The 17,443-nt window shown below is 53.8% G+C and overlaps 7 protein-coding genes across 7 annotated transcripts; 4 read left to right on the forward strand and 3 right to left on the reverse strand.

Moving 5' to 3' along the window:
• Positions 1–2,861: 2,861 nt before the first annotated feature.
• CTHT_0073020 (uncharacterized protein) lies at positions 2,862–4,166 on the reverse strand (the record flags this gene model as incomplete). The annotated part of the gene is made up of 4 exons (XM_006697496.1): positions 2,862–2,976; positions 3,255–3,829; positions 3,905–4,002; positions 4,091–4,166. The coding sequence occupies 4 exons, from the start codon at positions 4,164–4,166 to the stop codon at positions 2,862–2,864; spliced, it is 864 nt and encodes a 287-aa protein (XP_006697559.1).
• A 1,139-nt stretch (positions 4,167–5,305) lies between these two features.
• On the forward strand, positions 5,306–6,775 carry CTHT_0073030 (tetracycline:hydrogen antiporter-like protein; the record flags this gene model as incomplete). Its single annotated transcript, XM_006697497.1, has 1 exon — positions 5,306–6,775. The coding sequence occupies one exon, from the start codon at positions 5,306–5,308 to the stop codon at positions 6,773–6,775; it is 1,470 nt and encodes a 489-aa protein (XP_006697560.1).
• Positions 6,776–7,879: 1,104 nt separating this feature from the next.
• Positions 7,880–8,853, forward strand: CTHT_0073040 (uncharacterized protein; the record flags this gene model as incomplete). Its single annotated transcript, XM_006697498.1, has 2 exons — positions 7,880–8,342; positions 8,486–8,853. The coding sequence occupies 2 exons, from the start codon at positions 7,880–7,882 to the stop codon at positions 8,851–8,853; spliced, it is 831 nt and encodes a 276-aa protein (XP_006697561.1).
• A 478-nt stretch (positions 8,854–9,331) lies between these two features.
• Positions 9,332–11,290, reverse strand: CTHT_0073050 (putative ER to golgi transport protein; the record flags this gene model as incomplete). Its single annotated transcript, XM_006697499.1, has 3 exons — positions 9,332–9,354; positions 9,443–10,610; positions 10,766–11,290. 3 exons carry the CDS (start codon positions 11,288–11,290, stop codon positions 9,332–9,334), a joined length of 1,716 nt encoding a protein of 571 aa, XP_006697562.1.
• Positions 11,291–13,724: 2,434 nt separating this feature from the next.
• On the forward strand, positions 13,725–14,532 carry CTHT_0073060 (uncharacterized protein; the record flags this gene model as incomplete). The annotated part of the gene is made up of 2 exons (XM_006697500.1): positions 13,725–13,894; positions 13,968–14,532. 2 exons carry the CDS (start codon positions 13,725–13,727, stop codon positions 14,530–14,532), a joined length of 735 nt encoding a protein of 244 aa, XP_006697563.1.
• Positions 14,533–14,765: 233 nt separating this feature from the next.
• Positions 14,766–15,730, reverse strand: CTHT_0073070 (uncharacterized protein; the record flags this gene model as incomplete). The annotated part of the gene is made up of 2 exons (XM_006697501.1): positions 14,766–14,994; positions 15,066–15,730. 2 exons carry the CDS (start codon positions 15,728–15,730, stop codon positions 14,766–14,768), a joined length of 894 nt encoding a protein of 297 aa, XP_006697564.1.
• An 878-nt stretch (positions 15,731–16,608) lies between these two features.
• CTHT_0073080 (uncharacterized protein) lies at positions 16,609–16,980 on the forward strand (the record flags this gene model as incomplete). The annotated part of the gene is made up of 2 exons (XM_006697502.1): positions 16,609–16,619; positions 16,698–16,980. The coding sequence occupies 2 exons, from the start codon at positions 16,609–16,611 to the stop codon at positions 16,978–16,980; spliced, it is 294 nt and encodes a 97-aa protein (XP_006697565.1).
• Positions 16,981–17,443: the final 463 nt, after the last annotated feature.

The following is a 17,443-nucleotide window of genomic DNA, read 5'->3' on the forward strand; positions in this document are numbered from 1 at the left end:
AGTTTTAAAAGTCCAATCTTTTTCTGAGTTTGCTTGTCAACCGTGTTGAGTTTCCATCTCGACCCTCTCGCCGCTCAACGCCAACCTCCGTTTGCGAGACGACAAGCCAAGCTGTCGTCGACAGTGACGTGCCCACTCCCTGTGCATGCATCTCGGGGAATCCTAACCGATCGCGCACCGGCATCGCATCATAGGCCTCAGCCTGCCTTCCTGATGTGATCGACAGTGCATTACAGGACACTTTAGGCTACCCAACTAATGCGTGTTCTCCCAGCCCGCGGCGGCAAGCCCCATGCCTCGGCCTCCAATCGACGTCCTCAAAATCCATGGTCTTCTGGTTCTCACAAAAGACAAAAAATATGATAGACCATCGCGTCTGTTTAGAATGGATTTTCGGTGTGAGCTCACATGCCAGAGAACTAACAGCTCATTGGGGTTAACCAACAATCCCGACTTGCTTGTTTGTTTGCGAAAAGAAGCAAAAGTCCCTGCGCGGACGGTCGCCGTGGCTCTCAGCAGCAGGATCTTGCACACCGATCTTGCTTGAGCAAGTCCGCGGGTCGTCGGGGAAGTCTCCTTGAGTTGACAGATTGCAACAGCATTTATCATAACTTTTTCTCATTTCCCTGCAATATCTGCGGGCGACATGGCCATCATCAAGACGCTGCCGCTTTGTCTTGCAGCAGCGACGAGGGCGAAGCTATCAGATCTCCCTCGGACAAAGCCGATTCAACCGAGGCCGTTCTTCAACTCACGACTCCACAAACTGACTAGCTACTTCAACCAAGAAACTCTCTCAGAAACTCCCAGGACCATACGACTTACAAAGTACATGTTTCCCTGCTGACTGAACGGCTGACTAACCAAGACCACAAGAGAAAACTCCCCAAGCCCTATCCTCTCGTCCTCTCATTCATCGGAAAACTTTCCGACCAGCATCCGTACCCCCACACCTCGGAAGAAATATGATGCAACTCGAGTCCCCTCTTCCTGGATTCCCTCCCTCACATACTCAAGCACTCTCGAAACATCTTGCCTTCCCTGGCCCTGGATAAGCAATATGTAAGAAGGTAGGTAACCAGGAAGCTGGCTGAGGTCCAGCAGATCTCAGGTCCGTGTCCCTGACCCGGGCTTTGGGCCTTCTCTCCCTCAAGCCCCGCTTTATCCCGGATCGTCTCCATAAGGTACTTATGGAGTTATCGCTGCTTCAATGGGACGCCAGAAAGCGCATGTCTCAGCCACGGGGGGTTGGTTTTTTGCTTGTGGTGGCGCTATTGATTTTTTCGAAGGCTTTTTGTCCAATGATGGAAAGCATAGGACCACCATCACGGGTCCTCCCGTTGCCACGGCAGGTAATGGGCAAGACAAGGCTAAGCACCGGTCGAAGCATTGGGCCTGCCTCCAATGGTGGCGAGTGAGGAGGGTTCAGCTTCAGCTCTGCTTCGGATGAGATGTGAGTGTCAGGGGATGGGGAGCACGCTGTCTTTGTTTCTCATGCTATCACACGTGGAGGAGGCACACGTGAGTAATGAAGAGGTGGCTTGGGCTAGCTCAGTCAGTGGCAAGCCCTCCTCATATTAACGGGAATTGCTCCTCTGTTTCAGAGCGACCGTGTCCTGGGCCATAGACTCCTTCACATTGTATCCCTTACTTACCTACCTACCTACCTCATGGGCCCCTTCCCAGTCCCCAACTAAACTTTCCGACTGCACTCCAACTGTGGCGCCGCACATACGCTACACAACAGAGGCCATCTCGCAGGTGCACCGGAGCAAGGCTTCGATCTGTCCTGTTCTGTCTGTTCACAGTGGCCAAGGAAAGACGCTACGAACTGCCTGATCTATCCAAGAGCCCGCGCATTGATAATAATGGAGCGGGTGTAACCTTATAACCGGGTGATTCTGTGATGTTTTTTTTTTTTGGTCTTCGTCTCGTTATCTGTTTCTAGTAGTAATCTGTAACTTTCTTTGGGAGTTCTTTCAGCCTCGAAGTTAGAGGCCAGCCTTTGTGTTTTCGAGATCTGCAAATGAGCTGATGGTTGCGTAATGCAAGGTTGGCGAGGAATGTTTTGGATTAGAGAGAGATCAAAAAAACTGTCTCGCCTTGCTAGCAGCTAACTTGTCATGGCAGTGGTACCATTAACAAACTTGCTTACCCTGTGTTACAGACGAATGGGTTTGGAATTTGTCGATCTTGAGTTTGTGTGTACGTACTTTTTTTTCTCTCGAGAAAAAAAAAACAATCCATTGCCATGCTATGACTGGCATACGCTACCAAACATATGTCAAGTTTTATGTGTGTGGTACGTACACTGTCAGACTTCAGGAGGCTCAAACAGGTGCTACACTACACTGGTCGACTCTGTATACCATAATGGGTCACCGACAAAAGTTCTTGCCACGACAAGTTCCCAAAAAAGGAGGATCAGCTATCTTGTTCATGATGACTAACACGACTGTCTTTAGACTCTTTTAGATTCGACGCAACGGCGCCGAAATGAAGTTCTGAGACGCGCTGAAATGAGAATCGTCGCGCCGGTTCCTCGGTGGGTCGGTCGCTTGTTTCTGCCTTGCCCCTGGTCTGGACTCTTGTTGGACTCAACTTGGGCGTCGATCTCCCGCTCTCTTGGGTTCTTGGGCTTCTCCATTGCTACGGTTCGTCCCGCAGTGCTGGCTTAGCAGTACCCCTCGGTCGACCCCTTACAGTCCCAAACAAAGTTGCTGCAGAGGAACTGCATGGAACGTGCAGGTGATGAAGTGTAAATACATGACAGGTAACCAACAAGTGTAGAAGCATGAATATTTCCAAGTGACGACGGGGCACGTCGGCATAAATTTTCTCTGCTGTAAGAGTAATCATCATCAGAGTCTCGCCGCGCCACCGGTCTCATCACCCTCATCGCCGTCGACATCAACTTCCCCAAAGATGTTCATGAAGGCGTTGTGCACTTCGTCCGTCAAATCGCTGGCTTGTAGGCTGCGACCGTGTTTTGCGAATGCCAGGCGGGAACATTCCTGATGATGCTTTATCGTCAGCACCAAACACACACATACACACACACACACACAAAACACGCATATCCATCATCCCCTGATAAAATCTGGACAAGTAATAAAAAAAAAAAACTCACCCTCGTAACCACACTCCCCCCAAAAACTGCCAACCCCACCAACTCCCCCTCTTTCAGTGTCCCACCATGCTCCCAAATCCCATCCAAATACGCCTTTCTCCACGCCAAAAATGTTGCCACACACCCCGTCAACGTGTCCCCCTGCCCGCCGCTCCTCTTCCGTCCCCCCTCCCAATCCACTACCATTGTCTTCTCCCCATCACTTAGAAAGTCCTTCTTCCCCTTCTGTAAGACCGTTACGCCGCCAAGGGCACGGGCGAGTTTTTCCACTCTCCCTGTTTCCGAGGTACCATCGTCTTCGATCCCCAATGCTTTGGTGACGCGATCAAATTCAACCACGTTGGGTGTTAGCACGGCTAACTTGTACCCCCTTACTAACTCTGGCTTATTCTGCACTATCAACAACGCATCCGCGTCCAAGACTATCGGCATTCCCCTCTCCCGGGCGGCCGTAATAACAAGTGCGCAGGTATCATGCATGAGGGGGTCGCGGCCCAAGCCGGGGCCGATGACGAGGACGTGTAAGCGGGAGAGCATGGCTATGATGCGGGAGGCGAGGGAGTGAGGTTCGGTTGAGGCGTCGGTAGTGAGGGAAGGGGATGATGGGGAAGGGGAAGAGCGCATGTAGGGATGGACCATGAGGTTGGGGGAGTAAGATTTTATTACTTGGGCGGCTGTTGGGGTGCAGATGACGTGCGACTGGAGGGGTCAGTAATGTGTGTAGATGGAGTCAGAGGATGAGATAATGGCGGAGGAGGGGGAAAGGGGAGGTACCATATCACACCCCAACTTTGCTGAAGCCATCGCAGAGAAGTAGGGCGCGCCGGTGTAGTCTTCGCTGCCGCCTATGACGGCTACGCGGCCAAGTTGGCCTGGTTTAGGAGGTCAGAAACATGTTTCATGAAAGGTGAGTTGAGAGAGAGGAAGGGGGGGGGGGGAAGGGGGGAAGAGTAAAAGTACCTTTATGGAACTTGGACAGCAGAGGCGGGATCATCATCCTCACGCGAGAGAGGATGTCCTTTGTTGTGGCTGACATGATTGCGGGAGGTGGGGGGTTTGGTGTCATGCTTGGGTAAGAATCGATGGTTGTGACTCTGGATTTTACTCAGGCCGGTAACGGGTAAGATGATTTAGTTCGAATGCGAGGAGAATCACTTTCCTGGACCGTTTGTTAGCAGTAGCATCCAGATTGCGGTACGCCGAAGTACCTTACAGCAGAGCCTTTCTAGGGAGGGGTCCTGTCGTAAGCTAGATCTGACTTCTTGAGGCTCCAGACTCTTCGATATCAACAGGCAGTGAGACTGGGGAGATGAGACGAGCTCCAGCTTCATTGTATGATGCGTGATGTCAGAGGATCCGCCCGCCCCGCGACGGACAAGCTCCCCGGCTGGCCCCGCACCAAGCGGACGTTCCGGCGACCCACTCGGAACGGAGACCCGCCGACTTCCGAGGCTTTACTGTGTAGGTAAGGTTAGATGGTGATGCTTCAGTCAGGGGTTCGAAGCATGCCGATTCACAGTGAACTTGTGTCCCAATAATAAATCAAAAGGACGGAGATTCTTGAGCTTGGTAGGATTAAACTACCTTTTTGTTATTGTCATTGGCCATGCTGTTACCTATCTTGGGCAGCAAAAATGAAAAAGGAGGACAAAACCCTCGCTGCGGAATAATACTTTGTTTTCGAGATAACAACGCAACGTTATGTAGAATTGAGCACCAGCAAGTCAACCGAGATCAATCTTAGGGATGCTCACGTGCTGATATTACAATATCAAGCATATAAAGCTCATGAGGTCCAACTGTGCTATAGACTTTATTAATCAGGCATCACAGGTTTTGTCATCGATAAACTTAGACTCTTCTTCCAAAGGAAGGTGGTCAAGAGAATTGCGACATCACAAAGTTACGCAAGATCCACGAACACAGTTGGAGCCTGGCGTCCCCCCCCCCACCCAAAAAAAACCCCGGTTAAGACCCACATTCTATGCGATCTGGCGAATCAGATTGTTGAAGACTTGGGTTGAGATGAGACGAGAGTTGTTCCAGTTGCTGGGGCGTCAGCAAGAACATAACTTCATCCATTCTCGATATTTTCTTTCTAAGGCTCTCGGCCGACATGCGACGGATTTTCTCACACAAAATTAAGAATTTCTCGATCATCAGTCGCAGTCTAAGATGAGGTCCTCCAGCGAAAACGGCGTCAGAGACGCCACCGAGCAGACACCGCTGCTGTCGTCAATTAACAACACTGTCAACACCGAACAGCATCATGACGATGGTAGCAAACCCGATGAGAAACCGCTCCCCATCTGGCAGATCGCTGCGCTCTGCTACGCCCGCTGGGTCGAGCCAGTGGCCTTCTTCTCCATCTTCCCCTACATCAACCAAATGGCACAGGAGAACGGCCAGCTGGCCGACACCGACGTGGGCTTCTACAGCGGCCTGATAGAGTCGCTCTTCTCACTCACCCAAATGCTCGTCATGGTCCTGTACGGCCGCGCGGCTGACCGTGTGGGCCGGAAGCCCGTGCTGGTATTCTCCCTGACGGGAGTGTCCTTCGCCACGATGCTCTTCGGCCTGGCCCGCACCATCCCCCAGATGATCATCTTCCGCTGTCTGGCCGGTGTCTTCGCCGGTACCATCGTCACCATCCGGACGATGCTCTCTGAGCTGAGCACACCCGCAACCGAGGCCCGTGTCTTCAGCTGGTTCGCCTTCACTGGCAACCTAGGCATTCTGATCGGCCCCCTCATCGGAGGTGCTCTTGTCGACCCAGCTCACCAGTACCCCTCTCTCTTCGGCCACATTCGCTTCTTCCACGACTACCCCTACGTCCTCCCCAGCCTGGTCATTGGCACGATCGGTCTGACCGCTGTGGCCGTCACGTCCCTCTTCGTCCAAGAAACCCTCGTCAAAGCTAAACAACCCTATCCCCTCAACGGCTCCTCCCTTGGTACCCCCTCAAAACCCCCCTCAACCTGGAACCTCGCCAAATCCCCCGGCGTGCCCATCGTCCTCTACACCTACGGCCACATCATGCTACTAGCTTACTCCTACACGGCCATCATCCCCATCTTCTGGTTCACCAAAGTGTCCCTCGGCGGGCTAGGCTTCACGCCGCTCCAAATCTCTCTCATGCTCGGGCTCAACGGCCTAGCCCAAGCCATCTGGACCCTGTTAGTCTACCCTCCCTTACACGCGCGCATCGGTACAAACGGCATCCTCCGCGCGTGTGCGATCGCATACCCCTTCTTTTTTGGCACCTGCCCGTTGATGAACGCCCTGTTGAGGAGTAACATCCCGGGGGCAGAGTCCATCTTCTGGGCGGTTGCGCCGCCACTGTTGTGTCTGGGTGTGGGGGTTAGTATGTGCTTCACGGCGATTCAGCTCGCGCTGAATGAAGTGAGTCCGAGCCCGGTTACGTTAGGGACGCTGAATGCGCTCGCGCTGGCGATTAGTAGCGGGGTGAGGAGTTTTTCGCCGGCGTTATTTGCGAGTTTGTTTGCGGTGGGCGCCAGGACGCAGGCGTTGGGGGGGTATGCGATTTGGGTGTTGATGGTGGTGTTGGCGGGGGGGTTTACGGTGGTTAGTCGGCGGATGCCAGATTATGAGGCTATAAGGAGGGCGAGGATAGAACGGGAGTGAGGTAGTGTTTGGGTAAGGAGATTTCATCAGAAGGACAGAAGTAGATCTCTTGTGAATAGGGCATAGTTAAGCTTTTTCTATATGAGGTTTGAAGCCGAACTGGCAGAAGATTCGTAGGGAGGTGGTGTAAGTCTTTGCCTATATCTTTTGTTCCGCTCGTGATTTCCCATAGAGAAACAGTTCAGTCAACCAAAGCTTCCATCAATGCCTGCCGCTTTCGCGTAATTCATATTTGATCACATTCAAGACCCTCGATCAATCGATAAAATACCTTCAAAAGTCTATCACACCATTTTCATCAAGCGTTCCATGGCCATTAACGATGGTGAAAGACCATCATCTTAATTCCATCCGCGTCCCAAGATCCGAAGATCCCTGGCACCAAACCGCTTAAGGCATAACCCCCATTTATGCAACAAGTATCCCCACTCCAGCCGCAAGGCTGGCCAATCATATCCTACAGATCTCCCTCTTCAGCTCCCTCGCGCCAGGCTTGGCGCGTTCGGCCCAAGCTGAAAACCCCTTGCTTGCTTGCCTGCCCTGTTATAGTTCCCTTGACCTCCACACCAAGCCCCCTGTCTGGGCCATCCAGCCACCCGCTTTCCCTTTCCCTTGCTGTGCCGCAGCCGCTCAAGCGTCTTCCCCAACCCCAACCAAACCGATCTTTTCATCTTTTCAAGCCGGTGCGACTGCAACTTTGTTGTTGTGGTCGGTCGATGTTTGGTGACATCCATCGGCGAGAGAGGGGACGAGCCCGGCCAGGTTCAAGTTGAAGTGTGAAGAAGAGAGAGCGAGGACCCATTCTTGCGACGACACTTTGCGATTTGCGAGTGGAACAGCTTTGCTTGCCAGCGATCGCCTGTCTGCCACGACAGCAAACGCCCGGCTCTCTATCAACCCAACTCATGCACGGCGACTGAAAAGGAGAAGAAAATTTGAGCCTCGACTGACAGCACATACAATCGATCGGAACAAAAGACACAGTGCATCCTCCACTCACCAGTGGAACTCAAAACGAGCCCAAGTCTCAAAGAGCTCCCACCAAAACAACCCTAACCCCGGCAAATAACCCTAACCTCAACCCTCGAAATACGGATAGCAGCCATGGGCCTAATCGACGACGCCTCCTCCATCCTCTCCGCGCGCACCTCCCACTCCAAGCGCTCCTCCAAGTCCCACAAGCGCCGCCATCGCGAGCGCGAGCGTGAGCGCGGCCGCGGCCTCGAATCCGACTACTACACCTCGCGCGCAGCGCGCAGTAAATCACGTTCTCGCTCGCGCTCCCGGTCTAGGTCCCGCTCCAAGCATCGCAGCAGCAAGAAGTCATCTAAGACCGGAGGGGGGTACGTTGCCGCGCTCGGGGGAATCGCATCGAGCATTTTGGGGTTTGGGGGAAGTGGGAGTGACAGTGATGATGAGGCGTTTGCGTATGGAGAGCATTATCGAGATCCGGCGTGGGAGAGGGAGTATCAGCGGCAGAGAGAGTACCGGCGGAGCGAGAGGGAGAAGGGAGGGGGGCTGTTTGACATGCCGGATCTGACGCGGTCGTCGTTTTTCTCGAGCTTTGGTATGTTCATCTCATGCACTTTATCACTCACTCTCCCTCTCACTTTCACACTCACATCCCCACACTCATCCCCACACTCATCCCCACGTCCACTTTTACACCCAGCAATACAGTCCTAAGTGAACCTCTGCTAACACCCACAGGCCGCCCCTCAACCCCCCGGGCCTCTTACTACTCCCGCTCCCCGCGCCCAGCCTTCCTCAAGCGCCTGCGCAAAAAATTCCGCCGCGTCACCCGCGATATCCAGTCTTATGCCGAGCGCCATCCCATACAGATCTTCACCCTCGTCATCCTGCCCTTGATCAGCGGCGGGTACCTGACCAATTTTCTCGCCAAGCTCGGGCTTAAACTGCCCAAGTTCGTGGAGAAGCTGCTCGGTGTGGCAGCGAAGGCCGGTAGGGGGGATTCAATCGGGGCGGTGAATGATGCTGTTAGGTTGGTGACGAATGCCGCGGGGAGGGGGGGATTGAGTGTGTCGAAGTATGTTAAGAAGGAGAAGGGGAATTGGTGACGATGGTAAACCTGAGGGATTGGGCATGATCTTGAGGTTATTTTCTTGGTTGGGTTTATGATTCTTTCTTCTATCTGGGTACCCTATTTGCATCAATGATTTGATGGAACGATGACGGATGGCTGGCTACGACATGATGGACGGACGGACGAACGGATGGATGGATGGATGGATGGATGGGGGAATGACCGAACCGTTGTTACGGACGTAATGAGGTTAATGAAGGACTGGCCTGGCGTTTCTTTGGATAGGTACTTTAGTCCCTGTTTAAAAGGTCCCGACAACAAACACTTCCACATCTCACTGCTACCTGGGACAGATGTTCAAGGAGACCCATGACCATTTAACAACTCTAGTCTATCTTCCAACCTACATGAGATCCTCGCATCCATCATCATCATCAATCCACCCAAAAGGAGAAAGGACACCAGCCGCTCCATTAAACCCGTTACGTATGCATGCATAGGCGTAGTAGACCTTACGCAGCAGCAGCAGCCATGACTAACCGAAAAGACGAAAACCTCCCCGATCACGAACCCGCGAAACTTATTTCACCTCCTCTCTTTTTTAGACGAAGACGATGTCTTACCCTCCTTGCTGCTCCGGCTACTACGATGATGATGATGCCCATCCTTCGTCGACGACGATGAAACCTTGCCCTCCTTGCTGCTCCGGCTGCTGCGATGGTGATGCCCATCCCTCGCCGAAGACGACGACTTACTGCCGCTGCTGCTCTTCTCAACCGTCACCGAGACAGGAGCAGGCACAGCGGCTCCACCGTCATCCGACGAGCTGAATGGCTCACTATCCCCCGACAGCCCCGTCATCCCGTTGCCGTTGGTGTACCCGTTGGTACCAGCAGCCTCGGGAAGTGGCCCCGATCCATAGCTCGCGTACGCATCCATATCCACCGCCGGCATCGTCGTGGCGGTCAAGTCATTCACGCTGCCCCTCACAGACGCCGGGCCCGAGCGATACGCGCCCGGCAGGCCGAGCGACGAGGTCGAAACGTTTGGCGCGGGGCCCATAGTCATATATTGGAAGGGGTCCAGAGTAGCAGTAGAGCCGACAGCCAGCTCCGAGCGGCGGCCGTAGGAAGACGGCTCACGCTCGCTCGGTGCGCGGCTAGGGGCTCTGCTTCCTGGGTTGCGGGAGGCGCGTGAGCGGGTCGACGAAACGGTGCCTGAGCGTGAGCGGGTGCGTTGTTGCTGTTGCTGTTGTTGCTGTGGTCCCGGACGTGGAGGGGAAATGTCGCTTCCTAGTTCGGGAGACATTTCCCGGGTGTCAGCATTGTCAGCAGAGCCGCTGCTGTTTTCCTCAGACGAAGGGAGTTCCTTAGTTTCCGGCGGCTGAGGGAGAGCCGCGGTGCTGGAGCTGAGCTGGGTAAGCGGGATGGCGACGCGCTGACGGCGCTGACGGCGGCGCTTTTGTTCTTGCAGTAATTGCAGGCGCTTCTGGTAGGCGGCCAGCTCCTCCTTGCTGAGCTTGACGTCGGTGCGGCCTTTGGCGTGGGCCTTGCGGATGCGCCGCTCCGCGCGGTCCGCCAATTCTTCTTCCTCTGGGGTCAGAAGAGGCAGGCGAACGTGGTCGTCATCATCGCTGTCGTCGTTCGAATTGTCGTCTGAATCATCATCCTCCGAAGTCTCGTCGTAATAGCCTCTCCGTGACCGTAGTGCCCCGGACGACTTCCGCGGCACAAGGGCACCCTCTCCATCCTCCTTGTACACGACATCATCCTCCTCCTCGCTGTCCCTGACCTCCACAATATCCCTGTCATCCCACCATCCATCCTCCCCATCTCCCCCGTGGCGTGCGGTCCGAGAGTGGTACCTCCCACTCCGGCCATCACGCCGTGGTGGTCTTCCCCACCGTTGGGGCGCAGGTTTGGGAGCTCGCGGCCGACCACCTAGACCGCCTCCCCGGAAAAAGCCTCGTCGATCGGCTTGTCAAGAAGGGCAGCGTGGCCCAGGATGACCACGCCGCTGGCGCCAATAAGGAACATCATCGTGCCGAGAACACCAGAGATGAGAGCGATGGGAATGGCAATGACCCAGAGGCCGGTGTAGAGCTGGACGGTCGACCAGCGGTTCTGGCCGAACTCGAAGTCGCGGCCCTCCATCTTGCCGATGAAGTACATGCCAGCCGTGACGAATATGATATCGAAGAGTAGCAGCCAGTTGGTGACGACGCTGTAGACGGCGATCAGGCAGAAGACCAAGGCGTAGTTGCTCGAGAAGTAGCCCAGGTTGTAGTTAATGCGCGACTGCATCTCGCCGAAGTTGTCAGGCTTGTTCATGCGCTTGAGGTCGAGGAACTCAGAAAGGGGCCGCAGGTTCGATAAGCGGCTGGTCAGCGAGCCCGAGCGCAGGCTGGCGAGGCGGTCGCCCACGTTGAGGCGCGACGTGAGCACGTCGATGGGGATGGATATCCGGGCCATTTTTCCTTTTCTTTTTTCTTTTGTGTGTGTGTGTGTGTGTGTGTGTGTGTGTGTGTATTTGATGGATTGACTGTATTGTAAGAGATCAGAAAGCAGGACGACTGCGATTGAGTCGGAAAGTCGATGATAGATGGCGGCTTGGGTCAGTGTGGGAGATCTGGCAACAAACACTTCGGCGGTCAGTCCCTGGACGAATAAAAATAAAACTCCTGGCCAGCTTGGGGCAGCGCAGCCACAAAGTCAGGGGCAGCGGGGACCCGGGAGCGGCGCGAATGAAACGTCGCCAGCGGGCTCCGGTGGGCTCCAGTGGGTACGTACACTGCTCCACTGCCCCTCTATGCCTGTGAAAAGTGGCAGCGCGAAAGTTCGGATGGAGTCGATTCGTACCTGACCGAAGACTTGACGCTCGATGGGTAATGCCTGATGCTTGATGCAACAGGCGCGAGTGTCGTGTATTGATGTGTAATCCGCAAATGGATTACGATTCGGATGGAAGAGATGAACGTCTGTTCAAAGGGATTGCAAATCAATGGGACTCGAAAGCCAGTGTGACAAGCCACAGAGCTGGCCCCTCAACGACCACCAGCCCTGCAGCGCGGGGCTAATGGTCCTCGCTGAACCCGAACCCTGGCCTGCCGTCACTGGCGGGGCTGGGGTGACTGATTCCGAAGACAGACGCAGGCTCTCGATCCTCCGTCGATCGTCCCTCAAGACAAGTCTGGGACAGACTCGAGGGGAGGAAAAGGCTTGAGAGAGAAAGAGAGAGGGGAAACGATCATCGGCGGACGGGAACTCAACTGCCTTTTCTAGCTGCCGAAATATGGACCCGGTCGGACGTTGGGCAGAGTGAGATGCCACTTCGCCTGTTACCCATGCCCGCTATCCGCTGCGGTGCCCGCATTGCCTGGGCTCAGATTGCTTTGCTTTGCTTTCCTTGCAAGTTACAGCACCGCTAAGCTGATGAGTTGGCTGGTGGGGCGGCAGCTTGCGTCTGCAGTTCCTCCGCAGCCAGCCCGGTCCCCGTTTGCGCATCGCATTTGAATCTGAGCCTGGGCAGAAGGGTCTGGGCCAGTCAACGGCTGCAGACATGAGGCATCAAGATCGTCAGAGGCGGGGCCATGGCGAACAAGGTGTCGCATATGTGGCCTAACCCAAGCAGCATCACAGTCTGATCTGGCGTACGGATTACATGGACGTCCAAACGAGATACACGAAGTCCATGAAGCACGACACCGTTGCTGGCTGGCATCGTGGCGGGCTCCCGAGAGATTTGGGCTGGTAGTCGAGATCCCGGATGCCAACCGGATGCCAACCGGATGCGGACCATTGCTGCCCCTCAGTGCCAACGCCACTGGTTGTTGATGATGGCGATATTTGGTTTTTATAGATCAGTCTCGATTTAAATCTTGCTATGGTGGGGGGGCCTATCTCGGTGAGCCCCTCAGTGATCTCTAGACCGAGGTGAGGGGCTTCAATCTTCGGCATCACAAGCAACATGCCAGCCGCACCGGCCCATTAAACTCTCCACTCTTAACTTCCTGATCTTTTGACTCACTGCAGCCCCCCTACGGCATAAAGAAAAAAAAGGAAAGAAGGCAGTGAGGCAAACTGGGAAGCTAAGGATGAGAACTGACTGGAAAGTAGAAAAGAAGCATGATAATTACTCGTTTAGCCCCTGCCCTAGGGCCCATCACAAATTCATACTTCTAATTCAACCTTCTACAAGTCAAAAAGCAACCGTGTCTGTATTGCCAACCCCTCAAAGACCCTCCCCTGATCTATTTTTGCGGACCTCCGAAGTGGCCAGGGCCAAAATTACAGCCGACACCGGCCCTTTATGGATTTATGAAATGCTACACAACCTGCAGGATTCTACGTGACGTCAGGCGTAACCACCACGAACGCGTGCAACCCATGACAAGCAAAGCCTGCTTCATGCTAATGAGGGCTCCATGAACCCGGATCGCGGGCTGCGGCGAAGAGAAAGACCTGAAATCTGGAGAGAATCAAGTAGTAGGAAATAATTTTTGGAAATGCCCAGGGAGTGTTGCAACTGGTAGCTTCTTCTCTGGGTTTTTGGGGCTCTCCATGTATGTTCTTGTGGCATTCTGCCGGGAAACGTTCGACGGCAGCAGCACGCGGGTTTTTGCAAACATGTTCTGACTGCACACACGCACACACACAAGGAAGCCTTGGATACACACCTACTCTGGGCCTTTAAGTTTTGACCTTCCGTGTCCTCGTCCCATCCTTGATTGATGACTCCTTCCAGCACGCTCAAAGCAATGGTGTGGCATGACCGTAACTTGGAGGGATTGCTCCGGGATGCAAAAAAATATATCAGTAGCTCTTATCAAGTTTACTCCTGAATTGCTGTCTCGGTAGCCCGTATGAACATAAGAGATTCGTGTTCGATTTCCAAAACTACGTTAACATGGCATCTCTCAAACTTCTTACCACTACCAGTCTCCTAGCTCCCCTCATCTCTGCTCTCCCAGCACCTTTTTGGCAGAGCAATCCGGTTCCTAAGCGAGTAGCGCCAATTCCCCCTTTCAGAGTAACAGAATTTGCTGCAGGGGCGGTGGTACTCAGCAACAGGAACTAGTAAGAGCACTCCGCCCCGATTCCAAGCATAACTGTTCCCCTCAACAATACCCATACTAATATAGGTTCTCAGCATCCACTTCACCCTCACGCTCTCCCTTGCCGAGCCCCCCGTCTACTGCCACGCCCTTGGCACAGTGCACAACGAAGCGATTGGAAGTGTCCCGCAAACATGGTGTACCAAACGACCTCTGGCCGAACTCGTTGAAGACACTTTCCTCGAGCCGGAACTGGCGACAGGGGAAGAGATTAAGACACTATACGATCATGAGGAACCTCAAGTCTGGTTCACATTGACCGTCCAGGATGAGGAGGAGAAACAGCCGTTGCCGATCGGGAATGATACCATCCTTGATGTGAACAAAACCTCACATGGGGCACTTAATCGGCAGGCTAGTACCCTTGGAGGAACTCGTGTTAGGGGGAAAGGAGGCCCGGGGAAGCTGGGGGGAGCTGAGCTGCGAATTGTCAGGCATCTGCACGCGGGGAACGGGACGACCGTATGGGATGAAGCGATACATTATATTGATGGGAAGGAGACGCCTTGGGTTGGGGAAGGGTTGCTGGCTCATCAGGTGTATGCTGGGCCGGAGGAGTTTTGGGTTCGGGCTTGGAGGTTTGAGAGTGTTGAGGCATGATGGTGTCTGTTTGGAGTTGGGGACTAAAAGTAAGGAGATGAATGATATGGGGCAGGCTGTTAAATAGATCGTCAAAACGTTGACATTAAACTGGATAGGGATAGCAAGAAGTGAAACGGAAAGCTGGGCTTCGCGTATTTACAGAGGGGAAAAAAAAGTTATCTACGGGCTGCTGGTAGAGTCAAAAGCCCTCATACCTTGTTTATAACCACAAAAATGCCTGTCTGAGGACTTCACAAAGACACACACCCGCCAGCGCTGTCTTCCACAAAGAGTCCTCCATAGAGAAGCCCCTCATCAAGATTAGGTGACTGATAGCCCGAGTTCACCACATCACTGGTCCCCGTCGGTTTCTTCAGAATACCAATTTGGAACTGACCCTCACCCGCATTGTTGTTGTACACAGCGCTGGTTACCGCGGTCAGGGGCTCATCATCCTTGGAGTAGTAGACTTGCAGAGTACTACGCCAAAACGTCAGCTCTCCCATTCCCTCAACGACTCAAACCAACCCCTTTGTTTACAAGCAACTTACTTCTTCTCATAATCCACCGTAATCGCGAAATTCTGCCACCCCTCCCTCTCAATCTTCACCGCCCAGATCTGCCTATTATTCCGATCCAACACCTTCCACGTGTCCGCCGGCAACTGCGTCTGCCCAAGAATCGCACCTCCTTCGAAATTAAACTGATTCGCCGAGTAGTCCGCCGTCTCATGCCACACGTTCAAATACTCATGGCTCAAGTTCAACGGCCGGGCATTATCCCACCTAACACTAAAATGAATCGTCTTGACGCCCTTGCTACCCGCACTGCCAGTGTTGCTGTCCCCCTGAAATTGGAGCCCGGCCCGACGGAACCCGCGCTGGTTCATGAAGATGCTTGCGTCGCTGATGGTGACTTCAATGGGTTTGTGTTGGTCGGGGTCGTCGAAACGAGATGGAGACACAGAGGGGAACTTGATGATGTCGGACCATTTGAGGGTTTGGCCTTTGACGTAGTCCGGGTTGAAGGGGGACGTGCTGTAGCTGTCGAAGTCAGTGAGCTGGGTGGTGGTTTTTATGCGGCCGTCGAAGATGATGGGGCATTTGATGGTGCCTGGTGCGGCAGCGGCGGAGGGGGAATGGGGGTGGCGGCTTGGAGGTCGGGCGAGGACCGCTATCGCGGTGGTGAGGAGGGTAAGGAGGAGAGAGCGGTGCATTTTGCTATGGGTTGGAAGAGACGAGAGCGATGCAAGGACACTGCAGACTAGTGATTCACCATCACTAGAGCATCCAAGATCTTCCAAGGTCATATATAAGCCAGCTCTTCCGGTCAGCACATCATAAACACTCCTCCTCCTCGCTCATCCTCCCCATCCTCCCTTAATTTCTTCTCTCGGCGCTCAGTCATGCTTCGAAATCATTGCGGAGGATGAGGCCATCGCCGGCTGAATTCACGCCGCAGCCAGCGGTGCCTTTCCGAGCCGCGGAGGGTCCATTATGCTGTCTTCCGCACCATCTAAATGGCGGAATGACAATGTCGCCGCCGTGCCTTGTTGCCGGAAGGAAGCTAGCTTCCGAAGAGCTAAATTGATTGTGGAGACAGCAGTTGGGCAAGGGAACCCTAACCCTTGTGCCATGCCACTTTCCCACAGCCGACGAACCCTAACCCTTGGGCAACCCCTGGCAACGTTTCAGGGGCTTCAGGGGGACGGTAGACGCAAAGTCTCCAAGCTCACTGTTGTCAGGGAAGAGAGAGGAGACCACAGATTATAGTTGAACGTATAGTGTCACGTTCAGGGTAACTCTGGTAACTTGACTAGTATTGAGTGTTAGGTATGGGCTGCAAGCGGAAACACTCCGTCAGTTCGAACCTCTCCAGCATCCGCCCCCCAGACAACCCCTTGAGAGAATGAGAGAGCTTTGTCTCAGGCGCCCAGGAGAGGCATATCCTCCAGCCATCAACGTCATGCCTCTCTTGATTTCGCGAATAGAGTTGTCAAGATATTATGCAAGTCCAGAGTTCTCCCGGGCTCGGACACCGAGAAAGTCCCAGATTCAGGATAACGATGTCTGTATAGAGACCCGCGACTTGGACATGGTCAGTATGTGTACTCTCAAATCATCTAGTCCCGTATCAAGTCCATATCGAAAGCCTGAGCATCGCTAACCCTTCACCCTTCCAAGATCCTCAAAATGGCCGAACCTCCCCAAAACTCCCCAGAAGCCCAACAACCCAATTCTCCAATCTCCCCACCCCTCCCACCTGCAATACTTCGATGTCTCCGGCGATCCCATTTGCTGCTTCTCCTACGCTAACAGGGTCATCGCGATGAACGATATCCGAAGTGCCCAGTTAACCGGATCGTGCGCATTCTGGGGTACCGTATACGGCCTGAAGGTCAGGAGCCGCAACTTCGCCGCGGGGATTGGCATGACGCTGAAGACCATGATTGACGAGCTGAGTTGAGGTGTTTTGCTAGTATGGTGGGTTTTTCCTATTTTTTTTTTCCTGTGCAAGACTTTCATGGCCATGGAGTAGACGATGAATCGATGGACCGCTCACTCCTGGATAGCTCTACTGCGCCCGCAATGAAACCATATTCCGTATGGTGGCTGGGACGCAGGCACGTGGCAGGAATGCTATTATCTCCCTTATTTTTGATACTGGCGATTTGGGAGGACACGCTCAGGTGTGTGCGTACGGCACGGTGACCATCGTTTAAGAAGATCGATCATGAGAGAAGAGTGGGAAGAATCAATCAAGGCCTCAGAGGGAAGTCCTTGAGTTGGGGAGCGTGGGTAGCATTTATATGCACATTGGTAGTTTACTGTGTTCCTGAAGCGGAATGGAGAATAAGGGGCTATGTATGCGCAACCCGCAACTTGAATATTAACTGCTGCGGTGCTGAAGTTATGCACACGATGTGAAG

Source organism: Thermochaetoides thermophila, assembly GCF_000221225.1.
Source record: "Thermochaetoides thermophila DSM 1495 unplaced genomic scaffold scf7180000011823, whole genome shotgun sequence".
Lineage (NCBI taxonomy): Eukaryota > Fungi > Ascomycota > Sordariomycetes > Sordariales > Chaetomiaceae > Thermochaetoides > Thermochaetoides thermophila.